The 15,638-nt window shown below is 39.7% G+C and overlaps 5 protein-coding genes across 11 annotated transcripts in view; 3 read left to right on the top strand and 2 right to left on the bottom strand.

The window, feature by feature from the left end:
* Positions 1 to 3,748, top strand: part of LOC107273461 — a 4,987-nt gene extending 1,239 nt beyond the window's left edge. The window contains exons 1-2 of one of the 4 annotated variants that reach the window (XR_001539249.2): positions 46 to 986; positions 3,358 to 3,748. Coding sequence is in view for 1 of the 4 variants with exons in the window: in XM_025090814.1 (XP_024946582.1) it covers positions 3,358 to 3,651 (294 nt within the window). In the remaining 3 variants the exon portion in view is untranslated. Of the gene's footprint in view, positions 1 to 45; positions 987 to 1,782; positions 2,752 to 3,357 lie in introns of those variants that run through there. The other 3 variants (XR_003061542.1, XR_003061541.1, XM_025090814.1) reach the window with 3 other exon arrangements.
* Positions 1 to 4,165, bottom strand: part of LOC107273455 (glutamic acid-rich protein) — a 9,919-nt gene extending 5,754 nt beyond the window's left edge. Inside the window, exon 1 of one of the 2 annotated variants that reach the window (XM_015751669.2) lies at positions 3,750 to 4,165. In XM_015751669.2, coding sequence (XP_015607155.1) covers positions 3,750 to 3,857 — 108 coding nt within the window. In that variant the 5' untranslated portion in view covers positions 3,858 to 4,165. Of the gene's footprint in view, positions 1 to 3,327; positions 3,406 to 3,749 lie in introns of those variants that run through there. The other variant, XM_025090816.1, reaches the window with a different exon arrangement.
* LOC107273454 (WASH complex subunit 3) lies at positions 3,749 to 8,681 on the bottom strand. Of its 2 annotated transcripts, XR_001539226.2 has the most exons (6): positions 8,592 to 8,681; positions 7,694 to 7,996; positions 7,454 to 7,618; positions 7,099 to 7,370; positions 6,797 to 6,933; positions 3,749 to 5,819 (listed from the first exon to the last, which is right to left on the bottom strand). XR_001539226.2 is itself a non-coding variant. In XM_015751668.2 (5 exons), exons 2-5 carry the CDS (start codon positions 7,742 to 7,744, stop codon positions 6,867 to 6,869), a joined length of 555 nt encoding a protein of 184 aa, XP_015607154.1. In that variant the 5' UTR covers positions 7,745 to 7,996; positions 8,592 to 8,681; the 3' UTR covers positions 6,757 to 6,866. The 2 variants fall into 2 exon arrangements, 1 of the variants encoding a protein (XP_015607154.1); XM_015751668.2 differs by lacking the exon at positions 3,749 to 5,819 and having other exon boundaries at positions 6,757 to 6,933.
* LOC107273456 (60S ribosomal protein L44) lies at positions 5,646 to 6,775 on the top strand. Its single transcript, XM_015751670.2, has 4 exons — positions 5,646 to 5,782; positions 6,204 to 6,377; positions 6,460 to 6,576; positions 6,687 to 6,775. The coding sequence occupies exons 1-4, from the start codon at positions 5,780 to 5,782 to the stop codon at positions 6,705 to 6,707; spliced, it is 315 nt and encodes a 104-aa protein (XP_015607156.1). The 5' UTR covers positions 5,646 to 5,779; the 3' UTR covers positions 6,708 to 6,775.
* On the top strand, positions 8,648 to 15,345 carry LOC107273452 (transportin-3). Of its 2 annotated transcripts, none has more exons than XM_015751667.1 (18): positions 8,648 to 8,855; positions 9,253 to 9,456; positions 9,528 to 9,685; positions 9,749 to 9,821; positions 10,286 to 10,423; positions 10,506 to 10,723; positions 10,804 to 10,948; positions 11,020 to 11,166; positions 11,247 to 11,482; positions 11,564 to 11,703; positions 11,773 to 11,964; positions 12,037 to 12,278; positions 12,360 to 12,500; positions 12,574 to 12,785; positions 12,857 to 13,013; positions 13,099 to 13,266; positions 13,338 to 13,450; positions 13,557 to 15,345. In XM_015751667.1, the coding sequence occupies exons 1-18, from the start codon at positions 8,739 to 8,741 to the stop codon at positions 13,615 to 13,617; spliced, it is 2,862 nt and encodes a 953-aa protein (XP_015607153.1). In that variant the 5' UTR covers positions 8,648 to 8,738; the 3' UTR covers positions 13,618 to 15,345. The 2 variants fall into 2 exon arrangements, with proteins under 2 accessions (XP_015607153.1, XP_015607152.1); XM_015751666.1 differs by having other exon boundaries at positions 11,561 to 11,703.
* The last annotated feature ends 293 nt before the right edge of the window (positions 15,346 to 15,638 follow it).

Raw genomic sequence — 15,638 nt, 5'->3', positions numbered from 1 at the left:
AAAAAAAAAAAAAAAAAAAAAAAAAAAAAATTCAACGGACTCCGTACAAAAAGCTGACACGAAGCATTATCCAAAAGTCATATGCTGGAACTTCAGTTCCACTATTTAAGGTGTGGTTTTGATATTCTAAAAGAGAGAGAGAGAGAGGAACAGTGTTAATTGAGACTCATTTGACGGAAGCTGGATGAAAACCAGGCTAGAGGTTATTACTTTCTCCGATCACTCTCCGCGACTACTTGCCCAATGATATATGTGACCACTGCAAAGGGTAATCGTCGTGGAACGCGGTAAAAATAAAAGAGTGAATTTTTGGCACGCGTCCTACAACAAGCCGCGATTCGTCACTCGCCGGTAAACTATATTAAAAGAAATATCATTGAGGATAAGTGTAGCCCAGTATTGCATGCAGATACATCGGACAGAATTCCTCGCGACAAAGATATCTTCGATAACGAGTCCCACCCGGATCGATTTACCAAGAGAGCGACGTGTTTACACGGGCTGCTAAGAATTTTTTGTTGGGCAGCGATCGAAATTACGTAAAGTCCGTTGGTGAATCTTTCGCTTGTGTTTCGACGTCGGCTTTACCGGCGTCGCTACGCGGATGGCGTCGTCGCTAGGCACACGGGATAGAGTGGGTGACAGTGGCGTCGGACGCAAACGAAATGATGACGCGGCCTACTCCTATGAGCAAGAAACGATTACCTATCAGCCAGTTACCATTCACGAGGTCTCCTTAGATAACCCAACGTTCTAACCTATCGTACCGATTTCTTCTTTTTTTTTCCCGATTCCTCCGTGACTGACTGGCCGAAACAAGAGAAAAAGACGAATCTGCCATTTTGGATATCAATAATTTTATCGTTAACGAGCGTCATAGAGTTTCGTTCGACGAATCATAATTTTACGGGATTTTAAAAACTTTTCAAGGTCTCCCCGTGACTCTGCTGTAAAGAGAATTACGATTACTCTATATCAAATTCGCGGTAAGTAATACCAACGTTTAAATAATTTCTCACGACATACGCGCGGTTAATTCAGGACAGAGATTCATTGCATTTATTTAACAGACCTTGATATAAGGACCAACAGATATGCCCAGAGTGATCTCGATTAATGCTTAGCGTCCATTAGAATTACTGGAGAGAGAAAAAAGATAGAAAGAGACAATGAAAAATGTCGAAGCCATTTTTCGATACCCGATGGCCAATCGTTTATTTTTAGGCTAAAGTCCATCGATCCATAACTGTGTCTAATCGACGTAGCTTTCATTATGTTTCCCGCCTTCTGCTCGATTCAAGGGGACTTGCACGAAGCATGGCCTACTACGCTCTACATACCGACTCGGCCTGGTTATAATATATGATAAATAAGAATTACGTGAGTGAGTCTGAAAGCGGAGAGGGATCATAATAAGATGTTGAGGGGACGGTGTAAGGAGTAGGGTGGTGGGGAGGGAAAGAAGAGAAGATAACGACGGTTGAATCGCGATAATAAAATGCTATAATATGTAAGCAAGTTTATCGTCAAAAACAACCAGTACTCTACCGCCATTGTCGCTGGTAGAGACGACAGTGGCGCGCTCTATCGTTAACCCGCTGAACTAAATTAACGTACACCGTACCTACCGAATATCGTGGCGCCTTTTTGGCTTCTCTTCGTATAATCCAACTGAAGCGACGGGACGAACGATGGTTTCGAGGCTTGAGACCCTTTTTTTTTTTCAAATAACCTTTCCCTTAAGATTGATTTATGCTCGGGTGACGCCAGGCGATAAGCCCTCACATTACAGCTTTTCCTTCGAACCTCTTGGCCGTGCTGCCCGGTCGGTAACAATGGAAACGGAAGCAAACAGTACCGTTGTTCGCTTTCGAAAGTTTCCCCGACAAACATTTATATTGGCTAGAAACTGTCACATTATTTCGGGCGTTACGGTAACGGTAAAAGGTGTCGCTGTCATGGGGTACTTGAGAGAAATCGACCTAGCGCCACAATGGATTGTTTACGCGTCAGATTATCCCATGGAAGATTTTCGTCAAAGCTAATTAAAGGAAAATGGACTCTCTTTTCAGCAAGTAAAGTGAAAAAATAAATAAGGACCGACTCTCGTAGTAGACGCCTTAATCTGCAGTATATTTCAGATAGAGAAAGAGACGTCCCACGTGACGTGAGGGAGACGATGTAACGCCGCGACGCTCAAAAGTAGGAGACGCTTTCCGGGTAGCGTCGTACGGCGTCGGTGTGAATTACAGAGAAATTGCGCTCGGTTCTCGAATCTCGTAGTAACGATGATGGTCTATATCTAAAAATATCGCGCGGCAATCGTGTTCTCGAATACGTGCCGAATAGGATGAAAAATCGCACGATGTTTTCTCGAAGGTTCGTAACGCCGACGTGGAGGAGGATAAGAGGAGAGCCGAGGGCGAGCAGAGCGGGAGATAGAGAGAGGGAAAATGAACGCGCGCGAGAAAAGGTAATGGCGAAGCAAGGAAGAAAAAGAGGGACACGCGGTGTGTGTACGAGAAGTAGGAGATGATGGCGGAGAAGTAGACGTAGTAGGAGGAAAAAGGGAAGGAGATACATGGCGTTGGAGTCGACTGCGTGGGTCACGTCGCAAAGGAAGGCGTTCGGCGTCGTGTTTATGCATGCAACCCGGTAAACAATTTCGTTGGAGAGTTAGAGGCAAACTGTGGCACAGGCTACCCGGAATATAGTATATCTGAACGAGTCAGAGAGAGGGAGAGGGGGAAGGTAAAAGTGAGAGAAGGAGACTGCTGGATCGATGAATAAATTCTAGAATAAGGATCGAGAGAGAGACTCCCCACGGCCATTCAGTAAGAATGATCGAACAATTAATTAAAACGGAAAGGAGGAAAAACGCGGACTGGATTACATGGGCGCCATGGGTACGACGCCCGGAAAAATGCGCGGGAGGTCTAGCTTTCCCGGCAAAGAATACCCATCGATGACAGCGATGCGGGAAAATGGCGTCCCTCGATATACCAGCTTGATCTTTACGCGTTATTCATAAGTATACTATGGATTTATGACTGGCTTCGGAGAAATTAAAATTTCGTCAAGAATTTATAATCACGTAAAGCACATGGAATGCATAAGCTCGGTATTACGCTGAGATATCGGCCGAGCACACGACGCGCGTCCGGTGCCGGCGCAATTCGAATCCAGATCGGTAATTATAGACGACGGAATTGTAAGCGAAAAGAGGTGATCAACCGGGTACTCGAAATTCGTAACGTTTATTTAACAAATATTGTACGACAATCGTGACAATGAATGACTAATAAATATAGCCGTGAATATCCTCACGCGAAAGATGGTTAATGGAGATTGTTTTAGGTCGTCCAGGATGGCGGGCTCTACGCTACTCATGAGCGGACTCCAAGCTACGTAAGAACACGCGAGGGAGAGCGACGAACGCCGCGAGCTCGAAAAATGGAGTCGCTGGGAAAACGCCGGCCGGCATTCTCCCCTCACACATGTCCAAGATCATTCGCCCGCGTAACTCCGTTACGCGACCCGTCCTCACTTCACGCAACTTTGCGATACGCAACTGCAGCCAGTAATTGTAACGAGGAACACGATATGATTCACAATGAGCGACAACGACGTAACGACGATTGCGATGAATAACGAAGAAACACACGTAGTAAAGATCCTCCGAACACGAGACACACTTCCAAATGCATAAGACCCGAAGTCGTAGAGATATAAATTCACTGTTAACTCACCTCGGCTGGCCTCTTGATTCCCTTGATCTCACACTTAGCGTCAGCAGACGCCTTGTCGTTCTCCGTCACCTTCTCTACGGCAACCTCGTTGTTTTCCTTGGTACTCATGGCGTGTGCGTGGTATGCTGCGTCGTCGAAACCGATGCCTGCGTGTCGTCCTCTTCCTTACCGAACGTGTTACTCCGACAGAGCAGGAGCGTGTATGCCGCGACAGTGTAACACCAAGTGAAACAAGGAGGAAGGGAGGGAGAGAGTGAGCGAGCGAAAGAGAGTGAGAAGGAGAGCGCACGGTTATGGACAAGCGGGAGAAGAGTAAGAGTCGTCGTAGAAGCGACAATCGTCGTGCGTTCGCGTTGGAGTTTTGCGTCCGTGCGTCCTCACGCGGCGTCGGTTTCCGGCGAAATGCCCAAGAGAGCAGCGTCGTCAGGCGAAAACCCGTGGTGGGGTAGTTAGGAATAGAGGAAGGGATTCACGGTATTGGTAGCTGCAGGGGTACCGTCGGTGGAGGCGGCGGTAGTAGCCTATGGGGGGTGGGGGTTTAAAAGTTGGTTTGATCGAGAAGGGGAAAATAGTAAGAGAGGGGAAGGGCGAGACAGAGAACAACCAGTCAGGAACGGAGAGTGGCGTGTGCCGACGACTGTGGCGCGAATAGCGGAAAGCGGACTACTACCCGATCTCGACTCGCTCCTAGCACGTCCAACCTGGCTTTGTTCAAAAATGAAGATGGCGCGGGTTTGAAACTCGATAAATAGCTGATTGGCTAAGAACGTTTAACGTCTTTCGAACGTTCCACTGCCGATAACCTAACGTATCGAGATCCCACATGATATTCGTTTAATTCTACGTTTGCTCTCGTTACCAAATCCCTTTTCTTCTATATGAATAAAATTCATTTTGTTTAAAGACGAGGGGTTTGAGAGTACGTGGAGCATGAAGCATGTCTGCTTCGAGGCTACGTCGCTCGATTCAAATAAGCTCTGGCGCTGCGATCCGTCCACGCGCTTTTGGACGCCCTGTACCTGGAAAAATCGATAAATATCCCGCTCGAAATACTTTTCCTTTAGATATCTGGAGCTAGTATTTTTTTTGTTATATTGATTTAATCGTATTGTATCGTATTCTTTATTTATCTTACCATATTCATGTATGCCCTATCAATATACGATACTTTGTACATATATGTATATACATGATTATCACCAGAAAAATTTGACTGTTTCGCATGATTTTCACAAGCGTTACATATTAGGTATGTTTTCTTCGTAACAGTCATCATCATCGTTTTTCCGCTTATCGTATATTATTAAAATAATCTCTTTGCAATGCTTCGGAATTTTCTAGAATATTATCTTTCGTTCTTGGACATCGACTTCTGTCGTGTATCAGTCAGTATTGTGACTAATTTTAATGACTACCTTCAACTTGAACGAGGACTATCACGACGCCAATGACAGAATTTCCTTTTTTTTTCTTTGGAATCAATTAGTAATGACAATGATATTTCAACCACGTTATCTTGTCATACGTCTATGAGTTTTCTTGTATATTTAATGATTCGATACATTGGACAAGCGTGTCATAGTAGGCTTGAAGAATTTTTAATAGATTCTTTTTACGGAAATGCTCATATATTAACAATATTAGTAAAGTCAATGTTCTTAGGATCTTGTAAAAGTGATAACGATGTAATTTATGTATTATGATTCTTATTTCTTATGAATTTTTATCAGTACCTGTTTCACGGCGTATACGTTAAAGATTGCTGGTGGCGTTTCACGCGAGTAAACGAGGGAATATTTTCATGGAAATATATTACTAATATATATTTTAGATCTGCGTGGGACGTTAATATTGTTTATACTTTGACATTCAGTATTGCGTCAACTCTGGGAGGAACAGAGGAAACGGTGAAAAAGTGTAAACTTTTCTGAAATTTTACGTCACTTTGGTACAACGCGCATGCGCCCACTGCTGCATGGACGTCAACTTCCGATTCAGACGTTCACTTCCCTTTTCTCCCAACATCGAAGATGGTAGGCATTTTCATATTTTCTATGAGCCTTTTATTATCTGTTGAAATAGTGGTAATCCGTGAAAAACATCTAATATTAATAAAAGTTTTAATATAATTGATAAATTTACTGAATGTTCTATTGGGTATTTTTTAATTTTGTGTAAACTGTACCTTCATAACAACATGACAGACAAGTATAACCTCAAAACATGCAAGACATGAAATTCAGTATTTTCTATATTATATCAGCTGAATTTGAAAACTTATTTTTAATGTTAACTGTGCTGCTTATAAGTCATTCTAATTCTATATTGCATAGATAATGTAATCCTGCCATTTTGTAGTAAATAATAGAATTTATGGGAATGCAAAATACTTCATGAATAAGAAGTATTAATGTGAAGATTACAGTGAATAATACTAAAATATTTTGTTTACAGGTGAACGTTCCCAAACAAAGACGCACTTTTTGCAAAAAGTGCAAAGTGCACAAGCCACATAAAGTGACTCAATATAAGAAAAGCAAGGAAAGGCATGCTTCTCAGGGTCGTAGACGTTACGACCGTAAACAGCAAGGTTTTGGTGGACAAACCAAGCCTATTTTCCGTAAGAAGGTATATTGTAGAGCTACTAAAAGAATCATGGAGTGCAATGTTTGAAGCAGAAGCATAATTTTGTTTTATTTTGTAACTGTAGGCTAAGACAACCAAGAAAATTGTATTGAGGATGGAATGCACTGAATGCAAATACAGGAAGCAAATTCCTCTGAAGCGTTGCAAACATTTCGAGCTGGGAGGTGATAAGAAGAGGAAGGTATGTATTTGTTTGGTTATTTATGCAATTGGCTAATTTTTGTATGCAGTGTAGGATTAATTTATTTTTTATTGTCAATGACTAATTTGTATATACTTTGTTAATTACAGGGACAGATGATCCAGTTCTAAATATCTCTAAATATTATGCATTTGGGTGTATTAAGAAAAGAAAAATAAATCTAGGAGGATTTGTAAAATGGTTTTATTTATTAACGTACCTTGTATAATGCAAAAATACATACATTGCACTTATTTTTTCCCTGATGTACATGGTTACCAATAAAGTAATCAGTCATCTTTTGCACTTTCACCTAGTGCATCAGGTTTTGCTTTTGGAACCAACAGTTGTGGGTCACTGTAAGTAGAACAGCATTAAAAATAAAATGAAAATCAAGAAATATTATCATCAAACATTATCATATATCTGTTGAAATCATTTTCTCTAATGTAAAACTAAAACATTTTATAAAAAAATGCAACTAGTTGCAATTAAAGAATGCATCTCTTTACAAGAACTTACTCTAAAAGCGATGGATCTAGTCCTTCCTGTTGCATCTTCAAATTGACTGCTGGCCTAGGAACTCCTACGTGCAGCATTTTAAAATATTTTCCATATACAGGATCTTCCTTGATAGGTTGTTTGTCACTCTCTGGTTCCTCAACTTTAATTTCATTGGTATCAGGTTCGTCTACTGTTTGCTCCGAAATCTCTACATTCTTCACCTCTTCATTTTGTACCCTAACATCTTCCTGATGATCTGGTGTTTCTTTTAGGCCTGGTATAGAGGACAGCTATTCAAAAAAAAAAGTCCAAATTTCCCTTATCAATTCTCATGTAGAATTCTGTTCATGACATATAAACCTTAATATTATACCCTCGACTCAAGAAGTTGCAGCGAAGCCTCTACTCTCTGCAGTTTATTCTCAAAGTTGAACAATCTTTCTTCACATGATAGTGCAAATTTATTCAAAAACGTGACAGTGTGTACGATAAAATGATTAATAAAGGCAATAGTTCTCTTCTGATGTATAGCAGGAACCTGTAAGTAAAAAAATAACATCAACCACCATTAGATTACATACAATATGAAATTCATAAATATCAAAAAACGAACCTGTGTATAATCAATAGTAGGCTCAATAATTGGAATATTATAATCACTCATTATATCGAACACCCTTCTTTTATTACCCTCTTACGTATTCTGTCAAACACGTAGTTTGACAGCATCGAAATACATTCGTTGGTTAAGTACGGCCGGCCTCATGCGCAGGTACACATTCGGCGCCATTGAAAATTATGCATGGCTCCTTATTTTGAAGATCTGCTAATATTTTCTAATTACTTTAGTATATTTGATTAATTTCCTTAGAATTCTCCTCAACAACGTAATGTAAGCTGCGTATATCCTATATTCCTGAAAAAAAAACAAAAGAATTCTTGAACCACGAAAATTTAACGGTTTTACTAAATTGGTTTAATATCATCTCATATTTCGAGCTACAACAAAGTTCTTCAATATCACGGTAACGACATTGTATATAATAGTCTAACAAACAGTTTTATAATTGTGTTAATTCATTCCTAAAAAGAATTATAAGTCAATTCGCTCGATTTAAATAATTCCTCGTGCAATTTTATCCCAACGACTCCACAGCTCTGTTCTCACTGTAAAGATATATTTATCAATTTCTTTTTTATAAGCTCTGAATATCTTCAAAGTGACAGAAACGCGCGTCTTTTATCAGGTGTTCAAGGCTGTGGCTAATTAAAGGTTTGAAATATTTACGGCGACATTATCAACCGGGCAAAGGGTGCAACATGACATCTATTATTCAATGACTTCTTGACGTCGCACTAAATTAACAATCCTAGAAAATTTTTTCACACAAGAGGTAGCATTTATCATATCTTAATTATTCACTGAAAATATCTATTAATTATGTAAAGAATAATGAATCGAACTGCCACGTAAAATCTCAATCAGTAAAGCAGAAACTGAAGAAACATACCGCGTGCCACTGGTTGTACCGGCGCTGTGGCGGTAGATTTTCCCGGACGTGATGACCGACATCGTACGTAGAACAACGCCACCGAAATTGTTGTCAGAGAGATTTTACTGCATGGAGATCGTACGGGAAGCTGTAATATTCTAAAGCATGGACTCGCCACCCGCATTAGAGACTGTTTATCAGGCAGTCTACTCGTTGTACAACAATCCGGATACGTTGGAAAAGGAAAAGGCATCACTATGGTTGGGCGTATTACAAAGATCGGTGAGTTTCCCTTTATTTCTTCTTGGCACGTTTATTCAGCCTTGATTTTAGCGATTGATTCTGTTATTCCCCCTTGATAAACCGGTACTGTCACCCAATAATTGATTATTATATTGCCACTTTGCATACACGTTTTAAGTATTGCTGTATGTTTTGATCCAGAATGCTAACCTCGTATTCGAGTCTACTCTGTTATTTAACGACGTTATTTTAAAATATCGTGTTGTAAAAATACATTTCTGTACGTGGGTGTGATATGGATAAATATATATCTTTGTTAGGCTGAGAAAGTTCATTCATACGAATGAGAACATCTAATACTTTCTATTGCTGTAGTAATTATTACTTCCTTAATAAATATTTTGTTTATGCATTTATTTTTGATTTTATTTTTCAGGTATATGCATGGAAGGTGGCAGACGAAATGCTCCAGCAAAAGAGAGACCTAGAGTCGTGTTACTTCGCTGCACAGACTATGCGTACAAAAATTCAATTGTCCTTTCATGAGTTGCCAACTGAAGCTCATGCATCACTGAGAGACTCTTTAATGGAGCACATATCTCAAATCAACGAACACACTAATACTGTTATCGTTACACAGGTTTGTTTCAGCTAGAAAGGAAGTTATTTACATATATTTAAAAAAATTATCAATTTACTTTTTGCTTGCAGCTATGTGTAGCTTTAGCAGACCTCACGCTACAAATGTCCTCCTGGCAAAAACCAGTAGTAGATTTAATAAATAGGTTTGGTAGTAATACATCCAGTTTGTGGCCGTTGCTTGAAGTTATGATCGTTCTTCCAGAAGAAGTTAACGCTCGATCTCTCAGGTTCGTGTGATTATAATAAATAGCAAACTTCAGTCTAATATATCTCACAAAACTTCACTTTAGATTAGGAGCCAATAGGCGGCAACAAATTTTAATGGACTTGACCGCGAGTGCAGAAACAGTTATGGAGTTCCTGGTATGTAATTTATGAATATCATTGACACAACGGTAGTATATAGTTCATACAGTCTATTCCACAGTATACAGATCATATTACCCACCTGATCACCTCTTTGCTCTCTTTCTCTTGTATTGTCCACCTAGTATTCCCTCTAGTCTTCCACACCTTCTATAAGCAAACCTTTTCTCACTTGTTTCCGTTCAAGTACCTCACTGGTTACAAACTTCTTATATACTGGTTTCATCTTACATAACTGACTTCTTTGTTTTTAGCATCCTGCTGAAATCTCGGCCTCCTTAACCTTTGCCTCAAACATGTTCCACACCTGTATAGTCTTTGTTCTTAACCTTTCGATTTCACCCTTTGCCATTGCTTCTCTTTGATATATGGTCTTTTGATTCATCCCCAATGTAATTTCTACTCGTCCCTCAGTACAAGTATAGTTTAATATCCTAAGTATATCTTAACAATTTTTTTAGAAAATGTGTTTGAAAAATGGCGGAGACAATGTACAAATTCACATACGAATACTCCGTTGTTTTACAAGTTGGACAATTGTACATGCAATTTCCCTCCAGGCTGTCCCCTCCAGTGATATTGTAGCTTACGCCTTTCAGGTAGACACAATTTCTTCATTATTCGCTAACTTAAATTCCACGTGAAAGCAAGTTAAAGACATTATGAATCTTCCTGACGCAGGTACTAGGCAATCATATGGCTAGTTCGCAACTACACGAAGCTGCGACTGATTGCGTCTGCATTATACTACAAGCTCTTGAACAAGAGAGCAGTTGCAACCGTGGTCAAAACACTGAATTAGAGGCGCAACTTCAACAGCTTCAATTGTGCCTCTTTACAAGTGTCACAACCCTCGAACAACCGTATCATTTATCAGTGGCACATGAAGACATGGATAAGTAATCTATCCTCTTCACGTATCCTTAACATTTGCACAACTGTTCACACCTAATGAACATAGTGGAATATTACTCTGCAGGTCTATGAACTACTGTCGGATATTTACTGAGCTTGCGGAAACTTTCCTGGAAACTATGGTCCTTGGTAGCGTGGGTGGTAAACAACATTATGCTATTAAAATACTTGATCTTGTTCTCATGTGCGTTGGTCATCACGACTATGAGGTAAATATCTTAAACTTCATTACTGCAAAGGAAAATCAATCGTATGTGCTATAACGATATGAAATTTCAAGGTGGCGGAAATAACCTTCAATCTATGGTATCGTTTATCAGAAGTTCTATATCAAAGGAACAGCGACGACCTCAATTCTGTTTTTAAACCTCACATAGAGAGACTTATCGCAGCTTTGTGCAGGCACTGTCAAATGGAGCCTGATCAAGTTAGTCCTTTTGAAATTCTTAAACAATGATCTAGATATACCGAAGCAGAATAATCAATATATAATTTTCATTCGATCAGCTGGGACTTGTCGAAGAGGGTGGTGGTGGAGAAGAATTTGCAGACTTTCGAGGAAGAGTGTCAGAATTAATCAAGGACGTAGTATTTGTTGTTGGTAGTAGTCACTGTTTCCGCCAAATGTTCTCGACCTTGACTGGTGGTCCTGGACCACAGGGACAACCAGCGCATCCACCTACTTGGGATTCGACCGAAGCTGCACTTTTTGTTATGCAGGCAGTCGCAAAAAATATTCTACCGTAAGTTGCTTTTCTACCTGCATACTTACTAGCTGTTATTATGTACATTTGTCTTCTATTGTTGTATTCGCGTTCAAGCAGGGAAGAAAATGACGTAGTACCGAAGGTGGTTGAAGCCATTTTGAATCTACCTGAAAATGCCCATATAGCAGTACGGCATACGAGTGTTCTTTTACTTGGGGAATTGTGCGAATGGATCGAAAAGCATCCACAGTCTTTAGGTAAAATCTAATGACAAGTAATCTTTGATTTTGTAAGCTCTTAAAATTGAATGTGATTTTTTTTTTCAGAACCAGTACTAAATTTTCTACTAGCATGTCTCAACCAAAGAGGATTAGGAAATGCAGCTTCCCGTGCTCTACAAAGTATCTGCGCGGCTTGTCCGTTACATATGGCTGCCCACTTCCAAGGTCTTTTACAAATAGCACGTTCCTTGGATAATTTTGCCATCAGTAACGACGCAGCTATAGTGCTGCTAAAAGGTATATTCTTATTCCTAGTGTATAATTTATGTGAGCTGTTGTCTCATAATAACCTTTTCATTTGTTATTCAGGAGTGGCCAGTACTCTGGCTAGATTGCCAAAAGATGAGATCGCACCAGCGATGAAGGAGCTGTGCTGGTTCCAGGCGAGACCTTTGTGTGAACTCATGGAGTCCCGAGGAATTCCTATAGAGAGAGGCACCAAGACTGATCCCATGATTTGGCTAGACAGGCTTGCAGCTATATTCAGACATACAAATCCTCGAATTGAGAATCCTAATGAACCTCATCCATGTCAAAGTGTCATCACTGAGGTAATTCACCAGCATGTCAAATATTTCTTTGAATTGATTACGGCATAGGATACAATATATTTATGATGAATTATTAAACAGATGTGGCCAGTACTATCCAATGCATGTAACACTTACCAACACGACACAAGACTCATGGAAAGATGCTGTCGATGCTTGAGGTTTGCAGTTCGCTGTGTAGGAAAACATTCAGCTCACCTCTTAGAACCTCTTGTAAAACAGGTATAGTATAAATACCAGTCTTGCATAAATACTTAACCTCAATAGATAACACAAGTGATATTTGATTTATTAGATTGTGGAGCTTTACGCAGCCCATCAACACAGTTGTTTCCTGTACCTCGGTTCCATCTTGGTAGATGAGTACGCAAGTGATATAGACTGTGTCCCAGGCTTATTGGGGATGTTGGAAGCTTTCATCGGTCCTACTTTCACAATTCTTCAGCATCCTGATGGTCTTAAAAATCATCCAGACACAGTGGATGATCTGTTTCGTTTGTGCGCAAGGTAAGCTCGTTCCTGAAATACAAAAAATACTTGCAATACCATTATCAACTGAAACTAATGACGTTCTTCAGATTTTTACAAAGAGCACCAGTTGCATTTCTACATTCTGCCGCCCTTGGCAGTATCGTCGAGTGCGCTCTCCTTGCCTGCAGCTTGGATCACAGAGATGCCAATGCCTCCGTCATGAAATTCTTCTACGATTTACTTCACAGCGGTTGTAAGCACGAGGTATGCATCAAACATACCTGTCCCGGGGAAACCCTGATGCCATTTAACCCTGACGCTCTTAACGGTATAACGTGTTTTCCATTAGAACCGATCGGACTTTGCGATAAGACGACAACTGGTGCAAGAAATAGTGAGAAAGGAAGGACAATCCTTAGTCGCCAGGTTACTACACGCTTCTGTATTTTCTTTACACTCTTATATGCTCTCTGACGTAGCTGACGTTATCGTCGAATTAATATCCTTCGACAGAGAGGTAAGAAAAAATTCCCTTACCCATACTCAACATGAAATTCGTCAATGCTTACTGAACAAATGTTTTTTAAGCTTGTATCAAAAGGGCTGGAAGAAGCCATCAAAGCAATGCCTACACAAAATGTCGTAGGTGCACCCACAGCTACTCCTGACCAACTATTAGAATTTCACAATACAGTCACAAGGTAATTTACACGATAACGGAGTCTGCGATCAACACAAGCCGACAGTATCGATTCAATGTATTTTCATTGACATTTTAATATCTTTTTCTACTGCTCCATTTTTCAGAGCGGATTCCTCAAAAACGGTAAGCCACGCACTTCGCAATTTCGCTCGTCTGTTTCGTTGACGCGTCTGCGCTCACCGTTGGGATGATAAGATGAAATAAACATATAAATACAAAACGATGTCCGCGAGTTACGGGCAACGAAGCTCTACCAAAACTCTCTTCGAAGCCATCACTATGAATTATATAGTGGGTTGGGATGTCGATGATAACACTGTACGAATGAAGAGTCAGCGTTGTACATATATATGTAATTCGCAACGTTAAGCACCGTAAGAAGGATGATGATGATGATAACGATGATGTTAATGAGGACGACGACGATGATGACAACGTTGTCCTTAGCCGTACATCTCGTACGCAAAGTATACTCGTGTGGATATTTCGAAATGACAGAAAAGACAAACTCGATAATTCGCTGTACTGGCAGTGTAAAATATTTCATGCGATTATCGCAGGTAAACTTTCCTCCTTTTTTTTTGTTCTTTCACAACATTTCCACCTTTTTTCTTAATTCGATCATTAATCATTTTTTCCCCCCCTTTTTATTATTTACCTACGAGTACAACTTCTTCTTTTGCGCATGCGCAACGCCGAGGTTTCGATCGCGTCTCTCGGTTGTGCAATCTTAATCTAAGAACAATTGTTTCATGAAAATCGAGGAAAAAGAAATGACTAAGGAAATAGACTTTCGCGACTATTTCAATTTGCTGAACGTCGCTCGAGTCATTGAGGTTCAAGAAGTTATGCGCTGCACCATTGAGTCGCGTCCCTTTATAAGTTACGACATTATTAATTCGTATGACTCTCGTGATATGATCGCTAATGACTTTTTAATAACTGACTTATTAATATCAAGGTAGACTCCATATTTCGTGTTTTACCTATCATTCTGTTAGGTATCACCTAGTCACGAGTCTGATGTATAGCAATTTATTTAATCATGTCGATCCAGTCCACCGAGATGTGCTTTGCGAACGACGAGTAGTTAATTAGCGGCTAATCAAGGGTTGATTTGATGAACACGTGCTCGAGTGATCATCATGCTTTACGAAGAAGCTGTGAAAAACAACAAGCAAGATAAAATACTGTGTGTTGTGAGGAAGTTGAGAAATTCTCCATGAAAATTTTATATTATTTTCTATGCTCTGTCAATGTATTACGTACGATCCGCGCATGTATTATATACGTGATAGTATAATTCTATTTTTTTTTCTTTTTTAAAATATTTTTACGGATGAAATCGTCGACCTAGGGAACTAGGATAATCTCTTGATTATGAGACGTATTGGGCGATTGCTCAATTAAACGCGAGATACAGGACGAGCTTCATAGTTACAGAATTTAGTGAAATTGGGATTATAAGATTTTAAAGTTATTTTTACATAAATACTTTATATATGGTAAAGTATTTAAACTGTCCATTCGGTATCTCGTATAAATTTCATAAGCTTTGTTTTTCGTCTTAACTTTTCCGCGGATTGTTACCGTACGATTGTAGATCGATGAGTAATCGAGATGACATAGCAAGCATTATTAATTATCATCATAACGATTTAAAAAAAAAAAAAGTAAAGGTAATCGCAGCAAATTCAATGGCGTTTTCAAGTCTGTGAATGTCGTCATGTTTAGCATTTACGCTGGGAACTACTTGTCGTTTTCTTTTGTAATAACGCATCATCGACAAACTTCAAATAAAGTGATATTTTTTAACTATCCAAGGTAGAACCACGAGATATGTCGTTAACGAGTCAATAAATGAATCAGTCAATAAAGGCGAAAAGCGAAATATTTAAACGATCAACGTTCTTTCATTTTCCAGTATGTGGCGCCACCGTGAAGGAAACGGGCAATTATCGAACTTCCTTCGCCATTAAAATCTGTTCCACCATCAAATTGAAACGCTCCAACCGTCAATAGGTTTGATTTCACACAAAGCATCAAACGCATTCTCGATCGTCGATAAAACAGACGACGTAACATGTCCAGCCTTTTTTCCAATAGCATTTAATTAATATAAAAACAACCAAGCCACCTTTTATTAACGATTTTGTTTTTCCTTGACAATCTTCGTGCACTCCAAT

This window comes from Cephus cinctus, unplaced genomic scaffold, assembly GCF_000341935.2.
Source record: "Cephus cinctus unplaced genomic scaffold, Ccin1 Ccin1_scaffold1609, whole genome shotgun sequence".
Taxonomy (NCBI): domain Eukaryota; kingdom Metazoa; phylum Arthropoda; class Insecta; order Hymenoptera; family Cephidae; genus Cephus; species Cephus cinctus.
Note: the sequence above shows the minus strand (reverse complement) of the source record. Positions and strands in the feature narration are given on the sequence as shown.

What these genes read in the sequence shown, in the direction of transcription:
- LOC107273452 (XM_015751666.1), top strand. Translation starts at nt 8,739, where the DNA reads ATGGACTCGCCACCCGCATTAGAGACTGTTTATCAGGCAGTCTACTCG. An exon ending in AGCTATAGTGCTGCTAAAAG is followed by an intron (nt 11,965 to 12,036) that starts GTATATTCTTAT and finishes TTTGTTATTCAG; the next exon opens with GAGTGGCCAGTACTCTGGCT. An exon ending in ACAGCGGTTGTAAGCACGAG is followed by an intron (nt 13,014 to 13,098) that starts GTATGCATCAAA and finishes GTTTTCCATTAG; the next exon opens with AACCGATCGGACTTTGCGAT.
- LOC107273456 (XM_015751670.2), top strand. An exon ending in AGCCTATTTTCCGTAAGAAG is followed by an intron (nt 6,378 to 6,459) that starts GTATATTGTAGA and finishes TTGTAACTGTAG; the next exon opens with GCTAAGACAACCAAGAAAAT. An exon ending in GAGGTGATAAGAAGAGGAAG is followed by an intron (nt 6,577 to 6,686) that starts GTATGTATTTGT and finishes TGTTAATTACAG; the next exon opens with GGACAGATGATCCAGTTCTA.
- LOC107273454 (XM_015751668.2), bottom strand. Translation starts at nt 7,744, where the DNA reads ATGAGTGATTATAATATTCCAATTATTGAGCCTACTATTGATTATACA. An exon ending in CTACTATTGATTATACACAG is followed by an intron (nt 7,619 to 7,693) that starts GTTCGTTTTTTG and finishes TTTTACTTACAG; the next exon opens with GTTCCTGCTATACATCAGAA. An exon ending in CTAGATCCATCGCTTTTAGA is followed by an intron (nt 6,934 to 7,098) that starts GTAAGTTCTTGT and finishes TTCTACTTACAG; the next exon opens with TGACCCACAACTGTTGGTTC.